This window comes from Meriones unguiculatus, chromosome 2, assembly GCF_030254825.1.
Source record: "Meriones unguiculatus strain TT.TT164.6M chromosome 2, Bangor_MerUng_6.1, whole genome shotgun sequence".
Lineage (NCBI taxonomy): Eukaryota > Metazoa > Chordata > Mammalia > Rodentia > Muridae > Meriones > Meriones unguiculatus.
Genome location: NC_083350.1, coordinates 24,665,058 through 24,690,566, shown reverse-complemented (window position 1 = coordinate 24,690,566; position 25,509 = coordinate 24,665,058). Strand labels below are relative to the sequence as shown.

Below are 25,509 nucleotides of genomic sequence, written 5' to 3'. Positions count from 1 at the left end.
CTACATTTAAATGCTAACAATTTCCTAGCGCATAAAATGTTTGCTATGATTTTGAAGACATGGGATAGGCAGGAAAACCAAAGCTGTGGCAGCTTTTTGTTGTTTTTGTTGTTTTAGTCTATGCTCAACAAATGGCAGACAGCCATTCGCTGGAGAGACAGCAGGGACAGGGCATGGCCTTTCCCAAATAGGAGCTCACCTCTAGTTGCAGGGGTGAGACAAAACCAGGCTTAAATCCTAAGAAACAACCTGTTCTGCTAAGGGAAGGATGCAGTCAGTGGGGGCTGGAAAAGGAGGAGGGTTTTTAAGTGGAGGGACCAGCTCCATTCCCACAGGATGTGGAGTCTACAAAGGTCATCTTGGGCAAAGGAAATAGCAGCTATAACTCTCATGTCTGAGCAGATGCACACCCCCTACATGACAAATTACCCTTTTTGTCTCCTGTGAGCACCCAGATCTTAATGTCAGCGTTTGCAAGTTTGGAGATGGTTTCTGGAACTCCATCCTGTAGCTTGTCTTCAATAGCGGTAGCTCCCAAGAGCTGGAACAGAGATTTTAAAAATTAGCATGTGAAAATGTCATTGTGTGCAGTTTGCCAACTTGTAAGAAGAGGAGCTAGTCCTGCAGCCTGACTGGTGCTCTGATGGCAATGGCTGGCACCTCCATTGAGAGCTGGGACACTGCCTACTCGTCTCAAACCAAAGTATCTGAAAATGTGCTCCTTAAAGGATTTAGTTCACCAAGGCAAAAAGGGTAAGTCTAGACACAGGTTGGGTGGGGCCTGACCCTGAAAACCTAGCACTAAGGAGGCAGAGGTGGGAGGCTCACCCACAGATTAGAAGCTAGCCTGGGCTACATGGTGAGTACCTCTCCCAAAATAAAAAAAAAGTACACGATGTTAAAGACCCATTTTCATTGTGTTTTGGGCTGTATGAGCAGAAGCCTGTTTCTCAAGCTAAAGGCAGCATTACCCTTTTGTTGATTATCTCCCCTTTATATAAATTCAAGAAAGCTGGGACTGGAGAGATGGCTCAGTAGATAAGGACACTGGCTGCTCTTTCAGAGTCCTGAGTTCAATTCCCAGCAACCCCATGGTGGCTCACTACCTAGAATCTGACACCCTTTTCTGTCATGCAGGCATACATGCAAATATTCATGTACACAAATAAGTAAAATAAGTAAAAAATTCAAGAAAACCCTGTATGATATTGGAAACATTTTAATTGTTTTGTTATAAACTTTTCCATAGTTTAAATTAAATTGCTTTAGTGATTTTCTCAATAAAACCACTAATTGCTAGTTTGTTGCCGTTTAAATACCAAATGAAATTTCTTTACCACTTTGAGTTCAAGGCTAGTCTGAACCACAAAGTGAGTTTTAGGCCAGCCATGGCAGTATAGCAAGAAACCTGCCTCAAAAAACAAAACAAGAACAACAACCAAAACCCAAAAAACCAAAACCAACAAACTAACAAAAAAACCCAAGTGTTTTCTCTTTTGGTTTCTGTTCTATGATATCAACTTTTATTTTGTTTTCTGAACAAGAAAATTTCATATGATGTAGCTATCTGTACCAACTGAGCCCATCAGAGAACTGTCTCCAAACCATGATAAACCAAAGTTGTAAAGTCTTCAGAATATCAGGGAGAAAGTTATTAGGGCTGAACTCACAATCAAATCCTTCTCAATCTCCTCATACACTTTATCCAAAGCTTCATCCCGGTTGGTCGAGGCCACGCTGGCAGCCATAAACTTCTTATTCCATTCTGCAAATTCTTTTTCTTCAATTTCCTTGTAGCACAGGCACAGGGTTCTGAGAGTTTCACTTGCAAAGATCTGTTTTATTTAGAGGCCAAAAGAATAGTTACATTTCAAAGAATAATTACATTTCAAAAGATTCATTTAAAAAACTACATTTATGCTCTATGTGTGTGTACACACACGGGCATGAGTTCATACATGCACAAATGCACACCATGGCACATGTGTGGGACCCATCCATCCTGGAGGCAAGTGCCTTTTCCTGCTGAGCCATCTCATAGGGTCCCAAGAACCATTCTTGCTTTACTTTTCTGTAGACTAAGTATGAAACCTTACATTGATGTATTATATTAAGAGAATTTAAAGAGCCCATGGGCTATGAAGGATTGTATAGCGAGATTAAACTTGGCGTTCTAGTTGATTTTGTTTTTCTAAGCATCTCAGGGGTCCTCTGTACTATATTTCTAGCACCCAAATTAGATGAAGCAAACAAAAGTCTGCCTTTCTTTTAAATCAAGTCACAAGAACAGGCAAACTCTTTGCTCTTCATGGCTAACAAAATAACAGAGTGTGATCATAGTGTACACAGAGACTTGGCAAATTCAGAACTCCTTCCTTCAAACTGTGTCGCAAGTCCAATCAACTATGAATTCTCAGCCAAACTCTGAAACCAAAACCAAATTCTAAAATTGGCAATATATCACGCTATATCTAGCTATATCGCGCATCAACGAAAAGGGTGTCTGGAAATGTGGTGAGCAGGTTCCCACAGTTTTCTATCTGGACCAGTAAGGTCTTCACTTCAAAGTCCCATCTTCTATAGCTAAGACAGCAGAGCAGGCTCAACCACAGGCTGGCTTCCAAAGACTCTTTGGAAGGATCTTCATCGCGTTGATCACACCAGCGCTGCTCTATTCTCACGAGAACGCACTCATTGTCAATAGGTATCAGTGCATAACCTGAAAGTATGACCCTACTCAGGAAATATCACACTTACCAGGCTTCTCTCCAAAGGGCGTTGGCTGACTGAAATAACCATTTCCTGAGAACCTACTTACTACAGGAAACTGGGCTCTCTCTTGCAACATTCTGTCACAGCAGAACTTTTCCCTTCACTCTTCACATGGAGACGGATGACTCATACAGTATTATAAGTATACATTCCAAAGACACAAGATCGGTAAGAAGGCAGAAAAGAGACCCAGTTCTAATGGATCTCCTCAGGATCTCACCACCACCATATAAACCTAAAGCAGAAGTGGTGGGAAGGTCCCAAAGTGCGAGTTTCAGATACATCTAGTAGCTCAATAGTGTAAGCGTGTAGGTCCCTAAGCCAATGTTTTGCAGAGATGGACTATAAATGTTACAGCAAAGGTATCAGAACTAAGGGATCCAATACTTTGCTTCATTATCCTGACATACATAGAAATGCTTTCTTTCCTTCACTCTATATCTAGAGTTTGGTAAAACTCTTGGTGACCATAGAGACATTAAGTCTACAGCTCAGAGCAGCTGCTCCTTGCTTAAGCTCACTGGAAGAGTGATGAGTTATTATTCCCCTGCATCAGCCCTATAAGACTTGGATGCTAAGAAAGGGCATCACCATCATTTTCTGGGACGTTGGCAGCAAAAGCCAAACGATGGCCCATTATGCTCCTACTTTGGTGTTTCCTGCCCGTGACACCAGAGCAAAGTGAGGGTTTGCTAACCGCAAGCACAGTTTTCACATGGTTGGAGAGATAGTCCCAGAAGGCAGGAGCGGGATCTCTCATAGAAAGAGCAAAAGTGAGACTTACATCCAGCGCATCCTGTGTTTCTTGCCTCATGGGATTTATCCGGTGGAGTCGTTCGTAAATGACGGTATCCGCACCTTTACAGTACAGCCTGATGCTACCTTCTGGGGTTCTTACTGGAAGCAAGGGAAGGAAAAGCAATGATAAAGTTAGGTTTGGTTTCTTAATTAATAATAATAATATAATAATAATAATAATAATAATAAAACCCACATGTGTCACGTGAATTGAAGTGCTTTCCTCAACAAAGTTGGCAGGCTACCACCTTCATGGAATGAAGTAATGAAATACATATGAAATCATTCATTCCAGGTCACTTTAGTTTTCTATATCCTTTTAACAAACATTTACAGGCTCCATGCTATGTGCAATGTCTTATGAAAACTAATATCTTCCACACATTTTTTGTTTTTGTCCACACTAACCCATGGGACTCTTTCCTTCCTGTCTTTAAGCCCACACCATGTTATGCGCTATTGGTTGCAGGGCATGATGCTGTATCAACGCAAGTTTCTGATTCTGACTACTTGCATGCATCTGCCCTTCTTGCTGGTAGGGAATACCTCTAATGCATACATGGGAAGGAAGAAGTATTGGACCTGTAATTTACTTTCAAGCAGTTCAGAAGATAGTCTGTAATCAAACTGACAAAGAAGTTGGAGACGATGTTAAAAACTGGTAGAATTAATGAACACAGGAAAGTACCACCAACCAGCCAGTAATTTTCCTGTAGGATGGAAGTTATTTCAAGTAACTTAGAAAAAGAAATTCAAATACAGAATGTCTTGAGACCCTCATCTCCGTCTGGTGGCCTTTCCTGTTGGGGCCTTCCTTTCCCAGCCTCAAGCAGAGAAGCGTTGGCAGGAGACAAAAGTAAAGGATTGCTAAGTCTGGGCCAGCACTATTGGCTGTGCTTCTCCAGCTACTTCAGACTCAACAGCTCAAGGGCTTAAGGCCAGGGAACGCCAACCACATTTGTGGATTCAGGAAGGCCACTGCCGTCCTCCTGAGCAGCAGCAGAGGGAAGAACAGAGAGACGCCAGCTTCAGTAAGGACACCTTTCAGAAGTCAGTTATCGATTCATGTCCTCGTCTACTGAAGCACCACTGAGAAAAAAGCAGAAAAGGTGCACAGAGTTGAAGGACTCATAGAGCCCAAGATAAAGACGCACCGATGATAGACATCCGCTTCCGGTCGCTGTTGAAGTCCAAAATGGCAAGCACGCTGTAGGTCCTTTCTGTGCCCAGTTCACTGACAGTGATGGTGTTCTGCGTCCTGGCGAGGAAGGCAAAGCCAAAGTTCCTGGCGGCATTCACCAGGGCGCCTTCGTCAGGAGAGGCTGCCTGGTAGTTGATTTGACCTGAGGAGAGAACGCAGGAGAAATACCATTTGGTTTATTTCCAAAATTTCTGTTTCTTAAAAATAAAGTTGTAATCATTGCTGAGTATGCATGTAAAAAACGTGTGTGTATGTGTGTATGTGTTTATAGGATATCTTATAAACCTGGGTGTTTGCTATAAGGACCCATTTACTGAGCTGTGCAATGATGTATATGTGTTTGTCATATGTTATACTTAAAGGAAGAATATATATATATATATATATATATATATATATATATGGTAAATTGTTTGTTTCTTGTCCCACAGCCAGTTTTACAGAAAAAGGCATTTAGTTTTTCAACCACAACACAGGGCACAGATGTGCTGGCACCGTCTACCCTTTAGTGTATCTAGAAGGGTAGAATGCTCCAGGGCCAGCAGCTGTAGATGGAACCCTTTCTCACGTTGGCTCAGAGAATTCATTCCTATCAAGTCAGCATTTTTACTCTGTTTTTGTTTCTTTCAATCTTGAGGTGTGTGTGTGTGTACAGGGGGTGTCACTGTGCTCTTCAATCGGGTCTTCAGTTCATGCCGTCCTCCCTCCTCAGCCTCCAGAACAGCTGGAACTACAGACACCACTGTTCCTGCTCATGCCAGTACTAATCACTTTCCAGTTTGTAACAGATAGCTATTTTCCTACTTGTCCATCCAGAAAGCCATGCACTGGAAGTCACGGGCATGCTTGCCTACATCCAGGTCCTGTGCAAAGACACGCATGCCAGCACTGTTTGCCCAGTGCTATGCAAGCAGCAGTGAGAACAGAGCATCTTTCTTCAATGTTTTCACTTAGCTGGGACATAAATATCTCCCTAATATTGACAGAGAAAGGAAACAAAATAATGAAAGGTGGTGGAGTCTCCGTGGGTTGGGCAAACCTATCTGCAGCCCAAACGTTGATGTTTTTATTATTAAAGGAAAATGTTCCGGTTGTGGAATCACAGACTTGGAAGAACATTTGAGATCCAATCCAACTCTCACTTTTATACCTGCAGGAGAAATGTGGAGGGCCAAACACACCTCTGAAGAAAACTCTCTTTAATTGCACTCCTAGAGGCAACCCCAAAGCTTTTCCTAACAGACCCATCGATGGATGCTGCCACAATAAAAACAAAAATGTGGGGCTGGCATGATGGCTCCAGCCACTTCTTGCTCTGAACTCAGGTCCGGTTCTAAAAGTCATATTTGCTTGGCTAGCCAGACACTGAACTCCACTTTGGCATTCTCCCCCCTTCTATTATTTCCCACTCTGCCACAAACAGCCCCTCTCCCAGACCCCTCCTGCTTGAACTGCACTCTTTTGCTTTACTGATTTGCTTCACCCTTGAAGAATGGATTTCTCTGAGACTTGCTGAGAGGTGGTGTTCCATGCATGCCTTCGCAGGAGTGTTTCCTATCACTACATATGAAACATCAGTGTTGGGACTCCATGAGAGGCTCTGTGGGGACTGAAGTAAAAAGGGAGAATAGACTGAAGTGTGCGCCTTTTTCGCTTTCCACGATGCATTTGTCCATCTAGACAATTAGTGAATTTATGTCCATGTATGATAAAATAACTAGTTTTCACTGTCTAGGTTTCCTCTGACAAAGCTGGCACAAACTGCAACAGTAAGATCTGGAGAGGACAGGAACTCCACAAGGAGAGCAACAGAACCAAAAATTCTGAGCGCAGGGGTCTTTCCTAAGACTGATACTCCAACCAAGGACTATGCATGGCGATAACCTAAGACTCCTGCACAGATGTAGCCCATGGCAGTTCAGTATCCAAGTGGGTTCCATTGTAACAGGAACAGGGACTGTCTCTGACATGAACTGATTGGCCTGCTCTTTAATTACCTCCCCCTGAGGGGGAAGCAGCATTACCAGGCCACAGAAGAAGACAATGCAGCCACTCCTGATGAGACCTAATTGACTAGGATCAGAAGGAAGGAAAAGAAGACCTCCCCTATCAGTAGACTTGGGGAGGGGCATGCATGCAGAGGGTGGAGGAAGGGAGGGATTGGGATTGGAGGAGGGAGGGAACCACAAGGGGGATACAAAGTGAATAAAGTGTAATTAATAAAGAATTTAAAAGAAAAAAAGAATTCCTTGCTGTCAACTCACAAATTCTCTTTAATCTTGTTCCATCAAATGAGTAAAGAGGCCCAGGTTTTGGCTGATCTAATTCAAGTTCCAAATAATTTTAATCTCGAGAACAAAAGCAGACATCTGAATTTGTAGAAAATAATGCTTAAGTTTGAAGCCCATTCACGATACAGATAAAGCCTGATTATACATTCCCAATAAACATTTGTGGAGGGAAAAAAATTAAGTTATTTTATTCAATAGTCAACCATTTAAAAAGTTGACTATTAATTACTATTACTCTATTATTATGCGTGCGTGCATGTGTACCTGTGGTGTGTGTGTCTAGCACGCATATGGAGGTCAGTTGGAAATCAGAGAAGAACTTGTAAAAGTCTGTTCTCTCTTACTGTGTGGCTCCTGGGGATCAAACTCAGGTTGGCAGGCTTGGTAGTAAGTTCCTGTGCCAGCTGAGCCATCTCACCAGGCTACCAACCATATCTTTTAACAGATTTTTTTTTTTTCACAAAATGATAACCCATTCAGAGCTATAACTAAATCAGCCGTCAACCCTGAGAAGTAAGAAGGTTTCCTGGAGCTGCAAGAAGCATTAGACAAATGCATTAGACAAGCATACAAGCACTTTTCCAGTCCAGTCCTACCCCAAAATGAAATCAGCTCCAAACGTGGCCTCTAGAGGAGCACTCACCATCCGTTCTCTCCACCATGACTGTATGGCAGATGGAAAGCAAGAAGAAGAACTGCCGAACTTCCGGCTCTTTCCCTGACTGGATTTGCTCAATAAGGTAATGGTCGTAAAAGGCAAGCTTTCCATCGGCAAACGTGTTCCAGCTGAAATCCACGACCTGAACGAAGCAGGAAGGGAAAGAAAGCGCCATTAATGAAAACAAAAACAAAAACAAAAAAACACGTATTAAGGACAGCAAGGTGGCTCATGGGGCCAAAGCGCTTGCTGCCAAGGCTGGCGACCCAAGAATGACACTGATACCTGGGATCCACACAGTTATTCTTGAACCTCCACACATGCACACACGTATGCACAAACAAATGGTTTAAAAATCTGTATCAATAACTGATATTCCCTTTTCTTTGTAGCCAAGTTTTAAAAATTTTTAATTATGTTATAGTCACCTTGGGATTTTAGCACATTCTTTTTTTATTTTCTGTGTATGAGTGTTCTGGCAACATGTACGTATGTGGAGTAGGCCTGGTGCCCATGGAGGCCAGGAGTGGGTAAGGGAGTGTCTGATCTTTTGGAACTGGGGTTACCCATGGCTGTAAGCTGCTGTATGTGTGCTGGTCCTCTGGAGGAGCAGCAATTGCTTTTACCTGCTAAACCATGTCCTTAGGCCCCCTCTTTCTTGTCCCAAGTCTTAGGAAGATTTTGCCTAAAACAAAAGGCACACTATGGTGAGCTGAATTGTGTTCTCCCTCACAGGCGTGTTGGCGTCCCAACCTGCGCCTGTGACTGTGACCTTATTTGCTCTGTAAATCTAATCAAGTTAAGAAGAGGTCACGTGGATTAGGGTGGAAAGGCGGACGTCCTTGTAAGAGACAAACATGGATAAAGCCAAACACGTGACAGCAGAGAAACACCCATGACAAGAGTGTAGCCTGGTGCCAGGACCGTTGGCAATGACCAGAGGCTAGGGAGAAGCCAGGACAAAGCCTCCTCTAGGACTTTTGGAGGGACCAACATCTGGATTCCAGTCTCCAGAACTGTGTGAAGATATGTTTCTGCTGTCTTACGCCTCAATCCGAGGCAGTTCCTTCCAGCAGCCTGAGGAGGAAATACAACCAAACAGCTGCTTTCCCGGGACCACTCACCTCTATTTTGCTGTGGCTGTGCTGAGAAGCATCTCGATGGTCTCCTAAGAAACAAAACAGGACAAAACAAGTTGAGTCTGTGTACAGAGCAACCCTACTTGGATCTGCTAACGCAGTTGTAGTGTCTGATTTCACCCTTGGTTTTGGGTGGTTCTGGGGTTAAAGAATTAGAAAAAAAAAAAAAAGAAAAACAGAAGAATATTAGACCCAGGCATTGATGTTTCATGCCGATAAGCCAAGCATTTAGAGGGCTTGAAGTAGAATCATCATGAGTCAAGGGGAGCCTGAGCAATAGGGTGATATCCCATCTGAAAAACTAACTAACTAAATACATTAATAATTCTAAGAATGAAGAATATGCTGGAAACTATTATGTGGCCTGCAAAGGCTACAATATTGTGTCTGGCTCTTCACGAAAAGAAGTGGCCAAATAATGGCCAGAGTCATTTCAAATACTGGTACCTGTGTTGCCATACCCCTTTGGGATCAGAATGGAGTCCTTTGATATGCTTTAGTCTGCCATCACAAATTCCTCAACCCCATAGTGTCCCATCTTTCTTGGTTATGAGGAAACACAGTTTATATATATTTTTTTTCTAAAGGGGAAAAATGTACACAAGTATATTTCTTGAAAAAAAAATAAAAAAGTTAAATATCTGTATTTTTAGACAACATTGACTTTAATACTGCTGCTTCTGTGTGTGAGGAATGCTTCAGAAAAGTAGGATGGAAGTCAAGTATAAACTTTTGTAACCATGTCTTCCTGGACGGCCTGGTGACACTCGGTGTAGTTGTCTCACGCAGCTGCCGTCCCTATCTGCCTCTAGACTGTCTTTATCTTGATAACGGAACCCTATAGCACTGCGCACTAACTTCCCATTGCCCTTCCCAAACCTTGGCAACCGGTACTCATCCTTGTCCTATGACTTTGACTATTCTAGGTGCTTTTATATAACACCTGCTTTTGTGAGCTTGTATCGCTTAACATAATGTCTTGAGGGCTCACTCATGTTGTACCACACTTTGTTCTTGTTTTCAAATATTTTTTTAAGATTTATTTATTTACTTACTTATTTATTATACATCAGTCTGCCTGTGTGTGTGCCTGTATGCCAGAAGAGGGCACCAGTTCTCATTACAGATGGTTGTGAGCCACCATGCGGTTATCAGGAATCAAACTGAGGACCTCTGGAAGAACAGCCGGTGCTCTTAACCGTGAGCCATCTCTCCAGCCCTTTTCAAATCTTTTGAACAGAATTTATTCCTAGACACAGAATTCCTAGCCCATGTGGCAATTCAGTTTTTTTATTTTTTGAGGGGTGATTATAGCTAACTATTGAACTTACCTGCTCTCTCTTTCTTTCTTTCTCTCTGTGAGTGTGTGTATGTCTGTCTGTTCCCAACAGTGTCCATGTTTCTTTGGCAATTGGACTCCACACAGGGAGAGCACCAATCACAGAAAGGCAGAGCCTACTCCAGACAGCACCAAGGGATGCTGTTGCTAACCCCTACATTACAGCCAACCATTCCTGTTATTGCAGATCCAAAACCGAGCCTGGTAAGTGAAAGAGTATCTCTGGAGTTACTTCACAGAAAGATAACAATTCAAGCTTCCAGTGCACTTACGACAAGGATATGCTCTGACTTCCCCTCTTCACAGTTATCACTCACCATAGATTTGCCCATTAATGCAGCACTTTTTGAAGGTCATGATATTCTGTGTGAGAGTGCCCGTCTTATCCGAGAAGATGTAATGAATCTGCCCCAGCTGCTCATTCAGCGTGGTGGTCCTCGCCTTTGCAGGCGTGTCCTTCTCAGCATAGTACATCTGCAGGTCCCAGTTGATGAAGTGGCTCTGTCCCAAACGGATCACTTCCACACTAGGGGGATAGAAGAAGGCTTCAGGGCTGAGCAGAGAGGGGATTGGTAGGGAATGGATTCTGTCCTCCCTGTGCACATGGGAGTGAGTCTCTTATCTATTGCTTTGGTCTGAAAGTTAGTATGGTCAGATGTTCTTAAAGAAGAGATTCATTTTATTTTTAATTGTGTTTGTGTCTGTGTATGTGTGTGTGCATGTGTTTGTATATGCACGTGAGGGCAGGTGCTCTCGAGGAGAAAGGTGTTGTATCTTCCTGGAGCTGAAGCTATAGGAGACAGTGAGTCGCCCAACTCAGGTATTGGGAATCACGCTCAGACAGTCTGCAAGAACATATGTGCTCTTAACTGCTAAGCCGTCTCTCCAGCCCCATGATGGCTAATCAGGATCATCCATTTGACGGATTTTGTCCTTCACAAGAGACACACCTCTTGTCTCCACGAGTGTTCCTAAGAGAGGCTTACCTGAGGTGGGAAGGCCCCACATGGTGGCCTGGGGTTCCCAGACTGAACACACAAGGACAAAGGGAAGTGGGTCTCAGTAAACCTGTGTTCTTCACTGTGGCTACGGTGTGACCAGCTGTCTCAGCTCCTGCCATCGTGCTTTCTCCAGCATGATAGACTCTATCTTCAAACCAAGGACCCAAACCAATCCTTCCTCCTTTAAGCTTCTTTTAACAGATATCTTGTTACAGCAATGTGAAAAGCGACTAACATTGCCCTCCCCCAGCCCGTATAGTGAAACCTAATCTTTACCGCAACAGTACTGAGGCAGGGTTTCCCTGTGTCCAAAGGGCAGAGAGCTCACAAAAGATGTTAGAGCCTGTGTTAAAGAAGCCCAAGGGAGCTCATTTGCTTCCTTTGCCATGAGATACTATAAGAAGGGGTCAGCTGCGACACAGCGGCCGGTTCTCACCACTTATCATTGGGGATCGCCGACTCCTGGCCTCCTGAACTATGGAAAGTAGAGTTCTGCAGTTTTGAAGTCACCCAGCTTAAAACTGGGCTCCTATAGCCAAACATGTCACTCTCGGCCTTCAGGGTCAATGGGTCCCTCCTGGCGCCTCTCCAGTGTGACTTCCTAACTCACTCCCTAGCACATTAGCCATAGCTAAGCACTCTGCATCTAGAATACACAGCCCAGGAGGGGAGAGGGACAGGGACAGTAGGACAGAACAACAGAGACAGTCACGTCACTCTTTTCTCTCATTGCCCCTCACACATAGGGACAATTGGGATGGCCAAGTTCACCTGTGCAAAGTGCATTAGGGTCCACCAGGTGACCCACCATTATGTCTCAAATGAATCAAATCTCTTAGCAACTAGCGCTTTGATTGCTTACCACACTGTGGAAAAAGTATATTCACTTCCTAAATTCCTAGGAGCTACAGAATATCCCAAAGATATGAGATACCCTAAGAGGACTGTGTTGATCTTAAAACTCAGCTGTGAGAAGGCTGTTCAGATACCCAGGAACTGCTAAGTGGACAGCACATGGCTGCATAACCAGTTCAATGAATGGAAATAACTCTCCCTTCCAAATAGTAGCCCTACTTGGTGTTGAACCACCACAAACAAAGCAGATGAAACCCATGTTCTTAAGCAGACAGATAAAAACAGCCCAGCAAATTATGAGCTCACAGGGCCTGTGTATTCTCTGCAGGCAATGAAAACAGAGAACAGGAGATGGAGACCAACAGGAAGGGGAAGTGACCATTTAGATCAAGGGAGATAGAGGCTAGGGGATAAAGTAACACCTGAGTGGAGGCCTGAAGGAAATGAAAGAGAACAGATGGTCCAGTGTGGTGGGATGTGTCTGTAGTCCCAACACTCGGAGGGGCAGAGGCAGAAGGATTGCTACAAGCTGAGGGCCAGCCTGTTCTGAACATGAGTTCCAAGCGAGGAATATAAAGACCTTGTCAAAACAACAAACAAACAAGCAGGGCTGGGGAGATTACTCAGTTGGTAAGGTGAACTTGAGCAGTTTGATTTCTCAGTTCCTGCACAGAAAGCAGGATACAGCAATGTCAGCCTGTAATCCAGCACTGGGAGGTGGAGGGTGGGGGGGCTCTCCAGAGCTTTCCGCCAGTTGGTCTAGCCAAGCTCCTGAGAGCTTCAGGTTGAGTGGGAGATCTTGCTTAAAAAGGAGCAAGGTGAGGTGGCACATGCTTGTAATCCCAACACTCAGGGAGACAGAGGCAGGTGGATGTCTGTGAGTTTGAGGCGAGCCTCGTCACAGAGTGACTCCAGGACAGCCAAGCCAAGTGTCTCCAGGACAGAGAAACCATGTCGCAACAAAACAAGACAAACAAATGAATAAATAAAAGATTCTGGTGTGCTTGCTCATGCACATGCATCTGAAGGCCAGGGGTCATTTAGGGGTCTTCCTCCTTTGCTCTCCATCTTGTATTTTGAAATGGTGTCCCTCAGTGAACCCAGAGCTCACCATTTTGTAAGACTTGCTGGCCAGTGAGTCCCGAGGATCTACCTACCTGTCTCCAGGTACCCTATCACCATTCCTCTCCCTGAAGCACTGGGGTTGAAGACACACACCAGCATAGCCAGCTCTTATGTGGATGCTGGCACAAGCTCATCTTCTTGCTTGTGCAATAAAGAACTCTGCTCACTGTGCCATCTCCTCATCACCTCCTCCATCTTGGTTTCTTTTAAAGTGGCTACTGAACAGAGGGCAGCTGCAGGGACTTCCTTCCCACTCAGAGAATACGAGTAATATATTGCTAAAAATCAAATAAAATCAAAACAAATGCACGTGCAATAAAATTTAAATTAAGTGCAGGCTTCTAATGATGCTTGAGTGTGAGATCCCAAGTGACTCTGGGCTGTTGTTCGTTGGGGCAATGCCTGACTGGCTACCCTATGTATTAGAAGACACCGTCTCTCCTCCAAAGGGCCCAAATCCAACTGGTCAATAATCATGAACTTTGATATGAGATGAAGAAGAAGGAGACAAAGGAGGATTATAAACCAGAGAGCTGTGACCCTGACCTCTTGTTGGGATTGGCATTGCACATAGAATCAGCATTTAGGGAGGCCAAAGGAAGGCAGGGGACACCTTTCCTGCCAGGAGGTAGTGGCAGGAAGCAGGGGCCTGGCAGGCGAGCAAAGCTGGAGCAACGGTAATAAAGAAGGTTCTATGAAGAGCACAGAAAGGCTCTGGAAGAGGAAGGATGTTTCCATGGCATTTGGAATCTACACCTTTCCCCAGACTCTTTGAACCCTGTGCTTTGGAAGCCACTAAGAAGGACTCACCAAGCAAATGACTTGTCACCTTTGACCGCGGGACGTCATTGGCCTTATCTGCACCGAGGACAAGATAGAAAGTGCCTGGCACAGAGCAGACATTCAAAGTTCATACTCTTCCCCTACCTCACCCTCAGTGCCAGAGTGGAAATTAATTTCCTCTTCCTTTTGACCTTTGAAACAATTATTGCTAAACTTGAAGGCTCTTGATTGGGAAAAGACACTACATTCTTGCCTAAATGCAGGCCAAGGAGAGGCTTACCTGACATAAAGAGAGATGGGCACCATCGTGTTCAACACAATGATGTAGCCCCAGAAATTCAGGAAGCCCCGGTAGGAGGGTGTGGCATTTTCTCCATCATAGAGGTACCAAGAATAATTGCCAACTTGCGCTTCCCAGTAAGCATGGCCAATGGCAAGGCCAGCAGAAACCAGGATGAGTACAATAAAGATCTGGAAGAGATGAATTGTGAAGCAGAATTTCCAACACCATACGTTTCACAGACTCTCATAGCAATAGTTAGTACTTTACATAAACATTACTTTCTAATGGTTTGTAAAAAGATTACATTTGGAAGACAACAGGACGGTAAGGATGCTTTGAAAGCATACAAAGTTATGACTGATTGCTTTACATTTATGAGGCTAGGCTTTCTTCCCAAAATAATATTTCAAATGAGGAGCTGATTTAGTCTTATACTAAATTCTTAAAGTCATTTATAGGACAAGGAAGCCTCTCTGCTATTATCACTTTGAGCAGTGACATATTGTTTGTGAAGATGCTTCATCTTAGCCGGAAACAACTTCAAAGAATACCAGATTGAGAGGTTTGTAAAAAAGATGAATGAAAGTGTTTTCTTAACCCCTCCCCCCTTTCTTTCGAGAAAAGGTCTCATGTAGCCCATGCACCCCTGAACTCCCTATATTCTTGAGGATGACCACAGCCTTTTGGATCCACCTGATCTGTCTCTACTTTCTGGGTGCCACTACACTCTGTTTATGAGGTAGAGAGGTTTCCTTCATGCTAGACAAATCCTCTACCAATTGAGCTTTACTGCCAGGCCTGTTTTGTTTTCTGAGATGGGCTTTACTCTGTAATCCAGACAGGCTCTGAACTCTCAATCCTGTCTCAGTTATCAAATGCTGGGAATATAGGAATGGGCCACCATATCTGGCTTTTTTTTTTGAAAGGCAGGGAAATGTTTCCCACGTTTGAGTAATTACTCATACACGTTCAATGTTGTGGGAGTTATGTAACATCATTAATGCATGGTTTAAGTGATAAAAGGTCCGCTATAGGCTCATGTATCTGAACATTTGGTACTCATTTGGTGGCACTGTTTGAGAAGGTTGTGAAGTCTTCAACAGGGGAGGCTTGCTGGAGGAAGACTATCACTCAGGGGTGGGACTTGAGGTTTTGTAGCTTGGTTCCACTTCCTGTTTGCTGGTTCCTGATTGTTAGGCCCACCTTAAGCTTCCTTGGCTAGGTGAGGCCTTCCCAAGTGACAGACGCTATTTATTGGGAACCATGAGCCAAAAACCCCTTTCCCCTCTAAGTTGCTTTTGGTCATGGTATTTTATCATAGCAACAGAAAGGTAACTAATATGGTAGACAAGATTGTCTAATGTACAATAGATACCATGTTACAGCATTGAGAAGCATATTTTTATGGGACAAAAAAATTCAAGGCAGCCTGAGCTACAGAGCAAGACCTTATCTCAACTCTTTTTTTTTTTTTTTCAAATTTCCTAGAAATACTTATATATTTGCAGTAGTAATAAAATTTTCAGGGTCCAGGCTCTGACCCTAACAACTGTATTAAAGGCCTTGATGTAACCTTGATGTAGTGTCCTTGGTTTGTTTTTGTTTTTTTGTTTTTTTGGTTTGGTTTTTTTTTTTTACTGGTCAATAGCCAACCATGAAAACACCTGGGAACAGCCTCTGAAATTTCTCTTTCCAATGGGGCTCTCCTGCTGGAAATGTGGAATTTCTCAGAAAAGGCTTGGGAGTCCTTTTACATCCATCCCATTAGGCTTGGTGTACCCAGGCCTCTTTGCCTTCCATGTAGAGATGTGAAATCACCTTGCATTAGAAAAACGAGCAAAACCCAGCAATCTAGTCTCTTATCTACCAGAATGAAAAGCGAGTACCGTGTACACCATGTAGTTCATCAAGTAATCGATCTTAGTTCTTTTAAATCTGGTCTTCCCACTGTTCTTCATTATCTTAGTGTCAGCACCTAAACATGGAAAAATCAATGTCATTAGTAGTTGGAAAATTCAATTAATAATATGTCGCTGAAATCACTCTTTCTATGTTTTTGGTGAGAAAAGAATAGAAAAGCATTTCCCATCACTAATGGAATATCAGCCTTCCTGCCTCAGCCTCCTAAGTGCTGGGCTAACATCCTTAATCCAATATGCTCAACTCACTCACTCGCTCTTTTTCTTCCTTCCTTCCTTTTTCTTTTTTTTAGCATTTTTTTTTTTTTGAGACAGGGTTTCTCTGTATAGCCTTGGCTGTCCTGAACTTGCTTTGTAGACCAGGCTGGCCTCGAACTATGGCAATTCGCCTGCCTCTGCCTCCCAAGTACTGGGATTGCAGGCGTAAGCCACCATGCACAGCTTAGCTCTTTCTTTAAAGCCTAAGAACTGGAAGTACCTGCAAAAATGACCAGGCCATGGCAGACATCGGTGTTCCTAATGACACAGCCACGTAACAGGATTTTATCGGCGTCCAAAGGAAAACTTCGGTTCCTCCAAAACAGCGTTCCCGTGAACTTGTCTAACCGATTGTTTGGTTCTTCACATTCAATGAAACCTTTTTGCAGAAGTTATAATTCACATAGTCAGTCAAATAGAAAAGGCCCCAGGTTTAACCAGTGGAGACTGAACGAAACTAGAGTTTAAAACAAAGTAAGATCGTTCTGTACAAACCATCAAACGTTGCCAAGTTATCTTCTCTTTGGAGGTACTGGTCTGTGATTTCCAGGGCCATTTTGAACTTCAAGTTGGTTTCTCTACAGAGAAGCAAAGGATGTAGAATTAAAGGAGCACAATTTGGAGCTCATGAGGACAAAGAGAAAATTCCATGGAGTAACATTCTTCTTATCTAGGAGTGACTGATGCTTAATCGTTAGCTTCAAACTAATTGTAAGTTTAGATGGGCCAATCTGATACTCCCGCAAGATTATGAACTGAAGCTGTACCTTGGCCTTTTGCTGTGTGCCACTGTGCCAGCCTTCTCTTCAAGTGTGCCTCTTGCCCCCAACCTGGCCCACAGCATGCTGCCATGCTCCGATGGTATGCAAGACAGACTCAGTGCAGACACCCTGCTGAGCACCTTCTTCTGTCCATAGGTTGTCTAGAGCAGACAACTGGATGTGTTTCTACAAGGCAACTCTACCCAGGGGAAGGAGGTAGTGGGAATATTTAGGCCACTCAAACCACAGCACAAGGCAAGTATGAGTGCTCCCTGGGGCCAGGCAGGCTCATCACCCTAGGAGGACCAGGCTACCTTCTCAGGAGTGGTCACACAGGGGCCTCTGCTCCTCAGGAGGCTGACTCCTCCTGACAGCTCCACCATTCAGTTCTGGCAAGGCCTGATGGGATTTCCCATCTCTCTAAAGTTTCAGAAGTTCTCAGCACCGGGAATAAGAGCTGTGCCCCTGCTAAGACTGGACGATCAGTTAGCTGATTTTCAGAGAAGGCCGGCTCTCCACTCCTGTGGTTCTAGCTCTCCGTAAAGCTGTGGGTGAGTATCTGGGATATGAGGACCAAGGGCCACAGGGAGCAGAGCCATGACTGTCCCTTCCTGTGTGATCTTCGATGGGCTACTCCCCTTCCCTGGGCCTCAGCTTCCTCACGTGATAATAATTATACAGCTGTTAAAAAGGTTAAATGAGCTAATACTTAGAAATGTTTACATGCAATTAAGTACTCAAAAAGTCTACTGAAAATTGCTCAAAAAAAATCCCAATACTTTATTCTAAGAATAATATAAGAATTCAAAATTGTTCATTGGCAAAGAACCCAGTCTCATTTCTGAAGATATAATAGTATCCATGGTCACGCTGTGAGTCTGATCACTGTTCAGCAGTTTATAAGGGGATCGGGTATGGGATCTTGATGGGAGGCAGGGAACAGCCCCATTTTGTAGGGAAAGCTCCATTTTTCTAGAAGAATAGGAGTCAGTCCACTGTGGACACTGTCAGACTGTGGCTGAGGCAAAGGCCAACACTCAGGGATTCCTACCCAGAATATGGAATGCATGTTCTCTTCCAGTCCACCTTTGGAACAGCCCCACCCAAGACACACTCACCCATCCAGCTCGGCCGTTTCTACGTAGCAGAGGCTGTTAGGCTCCGAGCTGGACAACAGCAGGATGTCAGCCTGTCGAAAACAAAATATGCCTGTCACACAGGGTCCCAGGGTGGAAGGAGCAGGGGTTGGGGAAGAGGGTGGGCGTGCACAGGAGAAGGAAAGAAGGAAAGGAGTTGCCCACTCACTGGAATGAAATCATTCTTCTTTAGACGGAGGACATCGCCAACTTGGATGTCTTTCCACTTGATAATTTTGAACCTAAGAATCAAAAATAACGACAGTGTGGGTTTTTAAGTTTTCAGGCCAAGAAGTTATCACTCTTCCCTGAGTGTCAAAGATTCTGGAAAATGATCAGGTCACAGGAAAGCGTTTGCTACAAGTTCTCCCTTCTAGTGATGCCATAGGAGCTACCCTCGCCTATTTGGAAGGCACTGGAGTACTTTGCTGGGTTCTTTCCACCCTACCTCACGTAAGAAAGGACCCACAAGTGGCACTTCAGCACATGGTGGGGACAGTGGCCAGTCCTGCTCAGGGCTTGCTATCCCTCCCTGCTTTGTTTGTTTGTTTATTTTTCTCTTGATTTCTTTCACCTGCTTAGTGCTGGTACACTGAGGACAGGAACACATGATTTCCCTAAGGGCCACCAAGAATCCATACAGGCCTTAAAGCTGGGGTCCTCTCGTTTTCAAAATTCCACAGGATAACTCTCCGAGGAATCAATGATTAAAAAGCTTCAAACTAGAATACTCTGCCCCAAAGGTTTTCACAAAAATGAAAGTCATACTGGCAGCTTCATAAACCTGGGGATTGTGTTCCATATGAGGTCATGTAACTGAATGGGAAGATTTTGAAAACGTTGGCAACAGTAATAGACTTCTGAATATACAATAACTCAAAGTTCAAAGTCAAATGCTTAAGGAGCCTGGGGTGTTTCTGAGAGAGTGGTTCTGCTAATGATCACTGAAGGCCTCAGCCCAGGTTCAAGACTATCGCTTGTCAGGACTGCGGCATTTTCATTGTACACACAAGTGTTTTCTGTTCTTCTAGACATAACTGTTTAATTGCAGAAAACGGAGACTTTACTATTTCCTGTCATATTTCTCAGAAAGCTAGTACATCTTTGTATTATGCTTGATCTTAAAAATTGCTGGAAGGGAATTGTTGAGAATAAAGTATGACATATTTGATGAAAATGTCATAATGAAGCTCATTGCTTTGTAGGATAACCCAAAATATTTAAAAATAAATTTAAAATTTTCTGGTTTTAAGTTTCTTACTTGACTTTTGTTTAAAAAAAAAACATGCACAGGCATGAAGTATTAAATAAATTCTGGCTTGGGATTACGATAGAATTTGCAACAATTTCTTCAGTGGCTTTAAACTTACTTCTACCATTTGTACTATGTGTTTATATGGAATTGAGTTGCCAGCAGTAATGATTCAAAAATAACAAAATATTGGCCAACTGAAAAGTGCCAGAGCTATTGTAAGTCCTGCAGTGTCAAATGTTCATCTGAGACCTAATTCTTCATGTAAAAGTAAATAAGCACAATTATCCCATTAGTACGAAAATGTACTTTCATCCTTAATAAATGGTAAAGATTTGTTCTAAAATAAATTTTATGGTTTATTATAGATAATAGTTGATTCATATATGTATTTTATACACTTACATACCTGAGCTTTCATAAAAATTTCTCAGGCAAAAGTTTCAGATACTTTGTGGTAATGGCCATGACAACCCTAAGTAACCAATAAAGCTGTTTTCTGAACACAGACATCTAGTTACTATGTTTTCCTCCCATGTGCTTACAAATAACAGAGAACTGGGAATTTAAAATGCATTTTAAGTATTTACTAATATCCTGTTTCTCCAACTTGTAAGAATTTGAATTCCCAGTGACAGAACTTTTAAAAATAAACTTGTCTTATCACTCAGGAAATGAAATTCTAAGGGCTAGAGATGTTGCTTCGTGACCAGAGTGCAAGTTCACGTGTATGGTCCTGACTCCAAGCTCCAGCACCAAAAACAATAATAAAGGTAGCAGACACATGAACAACAAAACCAGAAAGTAAAGGGAAGTTGATATCAATTTTATATTATAATATTGCTTATATTACGATTTAGAAATGTATGTGTTGATCCCAAATTACATAGGGCACATTAGTAACTTTATGTCCCTACTCTGGGGACATCAGAAGCCATTCTGTTGGGCTGAGTCATGTGACACTTTTCCTGGAGGAGGCTTCTGGGCCTACCTCACTACACAAGGCTTGATCTGCTGTTAGGAGCTGCCAGGGTCTGCTGGAGCTGCTGGAAATGATCCTCAGCTCCAGGTTCTGGTCAGCCTGTGTGTGTGTGTGTGTGTGTGTGTGTGTGTGTGTGTGTGTGTGTGCGCTTTGCATTTCCTAGCTTCAGGGCTACACATTACCAGTGTCACTGATGTACACTAAATAGTGAGGTATGATGGCAAAGAATCTCACCCCCATTCACAATACTGACTCTGGGTAATTCCAGAAGTAACTTCCAGCCCAGAACCCATTTCTTTACAGAGAGAGAGAGAGAGAGAGAGAGAGAGAGAGAGAGAGAGAGAGAGAGAGAACAACCTATGTCAACACTTACAACCTGGTAGCATCTATTTTGGACTAAGTGCCCGGATCTGTGGCTATAAATTCGGTTATTTTCTCAATGATGGGCCCATTCAGCAGTCTTTTGAGTTGGGTTTTCATTCCTATTTTTATCACTTGTCTTTGGAGTCCTTCCCTGGGGCTCTTTCTCATAAGACAACTCATTACTGCTCCTTAAGTTGGTTGACCTGGCTAGAGTTGACTGTATTCTGTGTTCCTCGAATAAGAGTTTATTGAATACTTTCTGCCTGTTAGATGCAGGATGTAGTCTGGGCCAGGAGGGGAGACACCTACATCAATAATTCCAATGCAGTGTATACCATGAAACAATGAGCACTGAATGTTCTGTAAGTGGAGAGGTGGGAGAAATTAGTTTAGGTGGCAAATTAGGAAAAGTGTGTGGACTTTCTGTATGAGCAAATTGGGAAGGGTGGACAGAGAAGCAACAGCCTGGAGCAAGCAGGCTGTGTAAGAGCTCCAAATTCTGGTAGCACAAACCTAATCATCCACCGCACACATTCCAATTTTGGGTTCAGCTCCACAGCCCTAAAGGAGAGGCAAAATGAGAGATGACTCTCTATCTAATGTACTTGAGAAGATGGCTCTGGCAGGACCCGAGTGTGATCCTCAGAGCCCACGCAAAAAAAGCCAGGAACGGGAGGCAGTGCATGCTTGTAATTCCAGCACTAGGAAAGGAGAAATAGGCAGACCCCTGGGCTCACTTGATGAGTCCCGGCACCTTGAGAGACATGATTTCAAAAAGGAAGGTCGATAGCATCTGTGGAAAGATGCCCAACTTTGACTCCTGACACCATGTGCTTAGGCACTTGTGTCCACATGAACTTGCACCAGTGCGTGTACCCTCCCCAACTCACAGGAACACACACACACACACACACACACACACACAGGCGTAATGTGCCACAGACTTCCAGGTGGTGATTGTTATTTTTCAATATGCTTATACATATTTACACATGAAATCTTTGTAGCTAAGTAAAAAAGTAGGTACCTGCCATCCTTAATGACTTCACATGTCCTGTTGTTGATTTCCTTGTCCATTTTATGTCGCGCCTTTGGAAGGAAGATGTGGAAGTATTATTTGGATCATCTCAACACATAAGACATCTTTCAACAAATGTCAGTAAGGTCAGAATGATAAGAAGAAAGTGGCTTTTGGAATCCTTACCACGTCATCTACCAGATCTTTGATGGCTGTGATGCCCAGCACCAGAAGTAGGGGTACAAGTGTGGTATACCATGCCAGGGTGGAGATTTGAGGAATCGCCTAAAAGAAAATGAAAAGCTTGCATACACACGTTCCCACAAGAGCATGGCTAACTTGCAGAGAGTGGATACTTGGTTTTAAGCTTGCTAAAATCCAGTGTCTATCATCGAACAAGTCTATACACTGGAGTGCAGTGAAAAAAGGACATTTATGCGCCATTCTGCTGGTTCTCACCAGCTTCCAGCACATGAAACAGTCTGGCAGACGGGGGTCCCAGAAACCATCTCACTGTGGCTTTAACTAGACATTACAGGGGAATTTCATCACAACTGCTCTAGACTGGTTTGTACAGATTCAAAGTGGGTGGGGTGGGGTGGGGAGGAAGGAGGCTTTGGCTCTAAGCAGCAATGGGCTCAGTCAGTGGTTACTGTGGTCCTGCAATGCAGCTAAAGATGGCAATACGGATGGCTGCTTCTGAAGGCAACTGATTAGGCAAAGCTCCCACCATGGTCTTTGCCACTGGCCCAGGCAACAAAGCTCCATTTCATCAAGACAATGCTGGGGGTGGAATGGATGCATCTTTAGAAAAGATCTCTCAGAATCACTTGTTAATCTCTGGACCACATCTCGTTCTTTGAAGTTAAGTTCCAGAGTTTAAGACTGTTCAGCTATCTACACATTCAAGGCTCTCCAGCTTTGGGAAAGTTACTTTACCACAGTAACCCTGAGCTCTTCTCTGCAAGATGAGGTCTGTGCTGGTGTTTACCTCATAGACAGCAAGTAAGCAGGCAAACAGCCTGTCCATTGCAGTCACCCTAAGGTACCTTAAGAGAAAGTATATCAGCTGCAGCTCTATCATGGACATGTCACTCTGTCGTTTTGTTTCTAGAAGGAGGTGACTAGAAAGTAGCCCACTGACCACAGAGAAACTAATATGATTTGAAGTGTAGACATCTACACTTGCCGGGCAACACAGCCTTTCCATTCAGGTTATCAGGTCTAATGTCTCCACACATCTGTTGAGTATCCACTTCTTCCTGGTGTCTTTTCTCCCTCTTCTATACTCTCTGCTCCACATACCCTACATCCCTCTCAGACACACGTTACTATATTTTTAAGGCTTTGTTAACAAATCACAGTGGTTGGGTGTTTTCCAATCCAACCCTCGTGATAAAGAATCTGATAAAGCCAACGGACTGCTTTCTCTTTATAACCCATATATCAGGTACTAAAGGTTGATTGTGAGCACTAATTAAATGTGTAGAGTCCCTTGGTTATGGCAACCATTTCTACACAGATGAAAGTCTAATGCTCCAGATAATGACTCCTTAGCTTTAAAAAAAAGTGCTTTATTTCTATTGTGAAACCAATTCACACACACAAATAACTTAGAAGCTTTATAATCAAAAGTATCCTTATGGAAAAACAGGTGACTAAGTTAAAAAAGACAAACACAATAACAAGATCCTACTAATCTTAAGGTGCGGATAGTTTTATAAAGTACATAGTTCAGTTTTTATTTACTTTAGGGATACACTTTTATCACCCAGATCAGTACGAAAATCAGTTTGTTTGCTTTTTTTTAAAAAAAAAAAGAATGATTTCTTTATTTAAGAGTATGAGTGCCCTATCTGCACGTACACCTACATGCCAGAAGAGCATCAGATCCCATTATAGATGGTTGTGAGTCACCACGTGGCTGGTGGGAATAGAAGTTAGGATCTCTGGAAGGGCAGTGTTCTTAACTACTGAGCCATCTCTCCAGCCCCCAGATCAGTTTTTTACAAACAGAATTAAACCATGTCAGTTGGCCCAGGCCTATAATCCCAGCTCTTTAGGAGAATGAAGAGGAATGACTACAACTTCAAGGCTTGCCTGGGCAAGTAGGTGAGACTTTGCCTCAGATAAACAGTAAAAAGTGGGCTGAAGGTCTAGCGCAATGGTAGAGCATAAATGAGATCTAAAGTTCAATCTCCCATATCCGAGACAAAAATGCAAAATAGAACCAGAATGGTATTGCCGTTTGTTGCCTCTAAATTACTTGCTGGGCTGGTTCTCACAGGAGGCACAGATCCCTTATGGAGATAACCCTGATTTAAATAGAAAGCATCTTTGAGATTGTCTACTTGCTGCATACTTTCAGCATACATCACTGACAACAGAGTCAAGGCATCAAAGGGCATTACCTGCAAAATAAGGAGGATCAGGAAGTAGAAATTGGCCGCTCTCTTAAACTGCTCAAACAAATTCATGGGTAGAAAGGAAAATCCATTGTACTTGTATGTTTTAATTGCATTGCTCTGTTGGAAACAAGGCAAACAAACAAACACAACGAATTATTGGGAATGGTACCATACACCAAGCAGACCCACCTGCACAAATCGATAGTTCCCACAGCTTGTCAAAACCCAGGGCTATGACTCTCCAGGCAGAAGAACACTGGGATTTTAAGTTTTTCATTCCATCCAGGCTTGGAACAATTTTAGAGTCTAAACCACAGAATACAGACACCAGACTGTGACCTTGTGGTAAATTATGCGGTCACATTTCTTGATCCATAGTACTTCTTAGGAGTTGGGGAAAAAGATGGATGCCAAGATGGACAGAGCAGGAACGTACCTTTTATCAAAGGAAGATGAAGGCCACCGTGTCAGAAAAAGCAAAAAACATTTCTTGCAGGCTGACTGTGTCCTCCAAAAAGGCATACCAGAGCCTAACGCTAACACCTGCTAACAAGATCTTATCTATCAGGTCTTGGCAGACAAAATCAAGATGACTTCACAGTGGAGTTCTAAGCTAATGACTGGTGTCCTTATAGTGATAGTTCTAAACCTGTAGGTTTTGACTCCTTTGGGAAGGAGAGTTGGAGTGGAAAGACCATTAAATAGTGGTCACCTAAGACCATCAGAAAACACAGACATTTACATTACAGTTCATAACAGCAGCAACATCACATTTATGAAGTAGCGACAAAAATAGTTTTACAGTTAGAGCTCAGCACAGCATGAAGAACTATATTCAATAGTCACAGCATCAGGAAGATTGGGAACCAGTGCCTTATAGGAAGGTGGGATGTACTGGATCCAGAGACACACAGAGAGGAGACAGAAGCAGGGATTGGGGTGATGTGTTTACAAGCCAAAGAGTGCTGAGTTTCACCAAGTGTTGGAACAGGCATGAATTTGATTTTGAAATTTTCTTAAGGAACCTACTTTGTCAGCCCCTTGACTCTGGACTTCCAACTCCCTGAACGATTAGAAAATAGCATTGTTTGCTAAGCCACAGAGCTGTGGAACTCTTGTGGAACTAGCAGGAGGAAAGATATTCTGAGGGTAAGCCTTACACCCTTG

General features: G+C 43.3%; 1 protein-coding gene across 1 annotated transcript in view; it reads right to left on the bottom strand.

The window, feature by feature from the left end:
* The window catches only part of Atp8b1 (ATPase phospholipid transporting 8B1), a 122,714-nt gene that overhangs the window by 22,069 nt on the left and 75,136 nt on the right, over nucleotides 1–25,509 (bottom strand). Inside the window, exons 4-19 of the mRNA XM_021641797.2 lie at nucleotides 24,346–24,459; nucleotides 22,121–22,219; nucleotides 21,944–22,005; nucleotides 18,489–18,561; nucleotides 18,302–18,372; nucleotides 16,918–17,000; nucleotides 16,643–16,801; nucleotides 16,132–16,220; nucleotides 14,243–14,433; nucleotides 10,516–10,724; nucleotides 8,845–8,888; nucleotides 7,706–7,862; nucleotides 4,725–4,913; nucleotides 3,557–3,669; nucleotides 1,671–1,835; nucleotides 430–541 (exon numbers count right to left, since the gene is read on the bottom strand). Of these exons, the coding sequence (XP_021497472.2) occupies nucleotides 430–541; nucleotides 1,671–1,835; nucleotides 3,557–3,669; nucleotides 4,725–4,913; nucleotides 7,706–7,862; nucleotides 8,845–8,888; nucleotides 10,516–10,724; nucleotides 14,243–14,433; nucleotides 16,132–16,220; nucleotides 16,643–16,801; nucleotides 16,918–17,000; nucleotides 18,302–18,372; nucleotides 18,489–18,561; nucleotides 21,944–22,005; nucleotides 22,121–22,219; nucleotides 24,346–24,459 (1,930 nt within the window). The remainder of the gene's footprint in view (nucleotides 1–429; nucleotides 542–1,670; nucleotides 1,836–3,556; nucleotides 3,670–4,724; nucleotides 4,914–7,705; nucleotides 7,863–8,844; nucleotides 8,889–10,515; nucleotides 10,725–14,242; nucleotides 14,434–16,131; nucleotides 16,221–16,642; nucleotides 16,802–16,917; nucleotides 17,001–18,301; nucleotides 18,373–18,488; nucleotides 18,562–21,943; nucleotides 22,006–22,120; nucleotides 22,220–24,345; nucleotides 24,460–25,509) is intronic.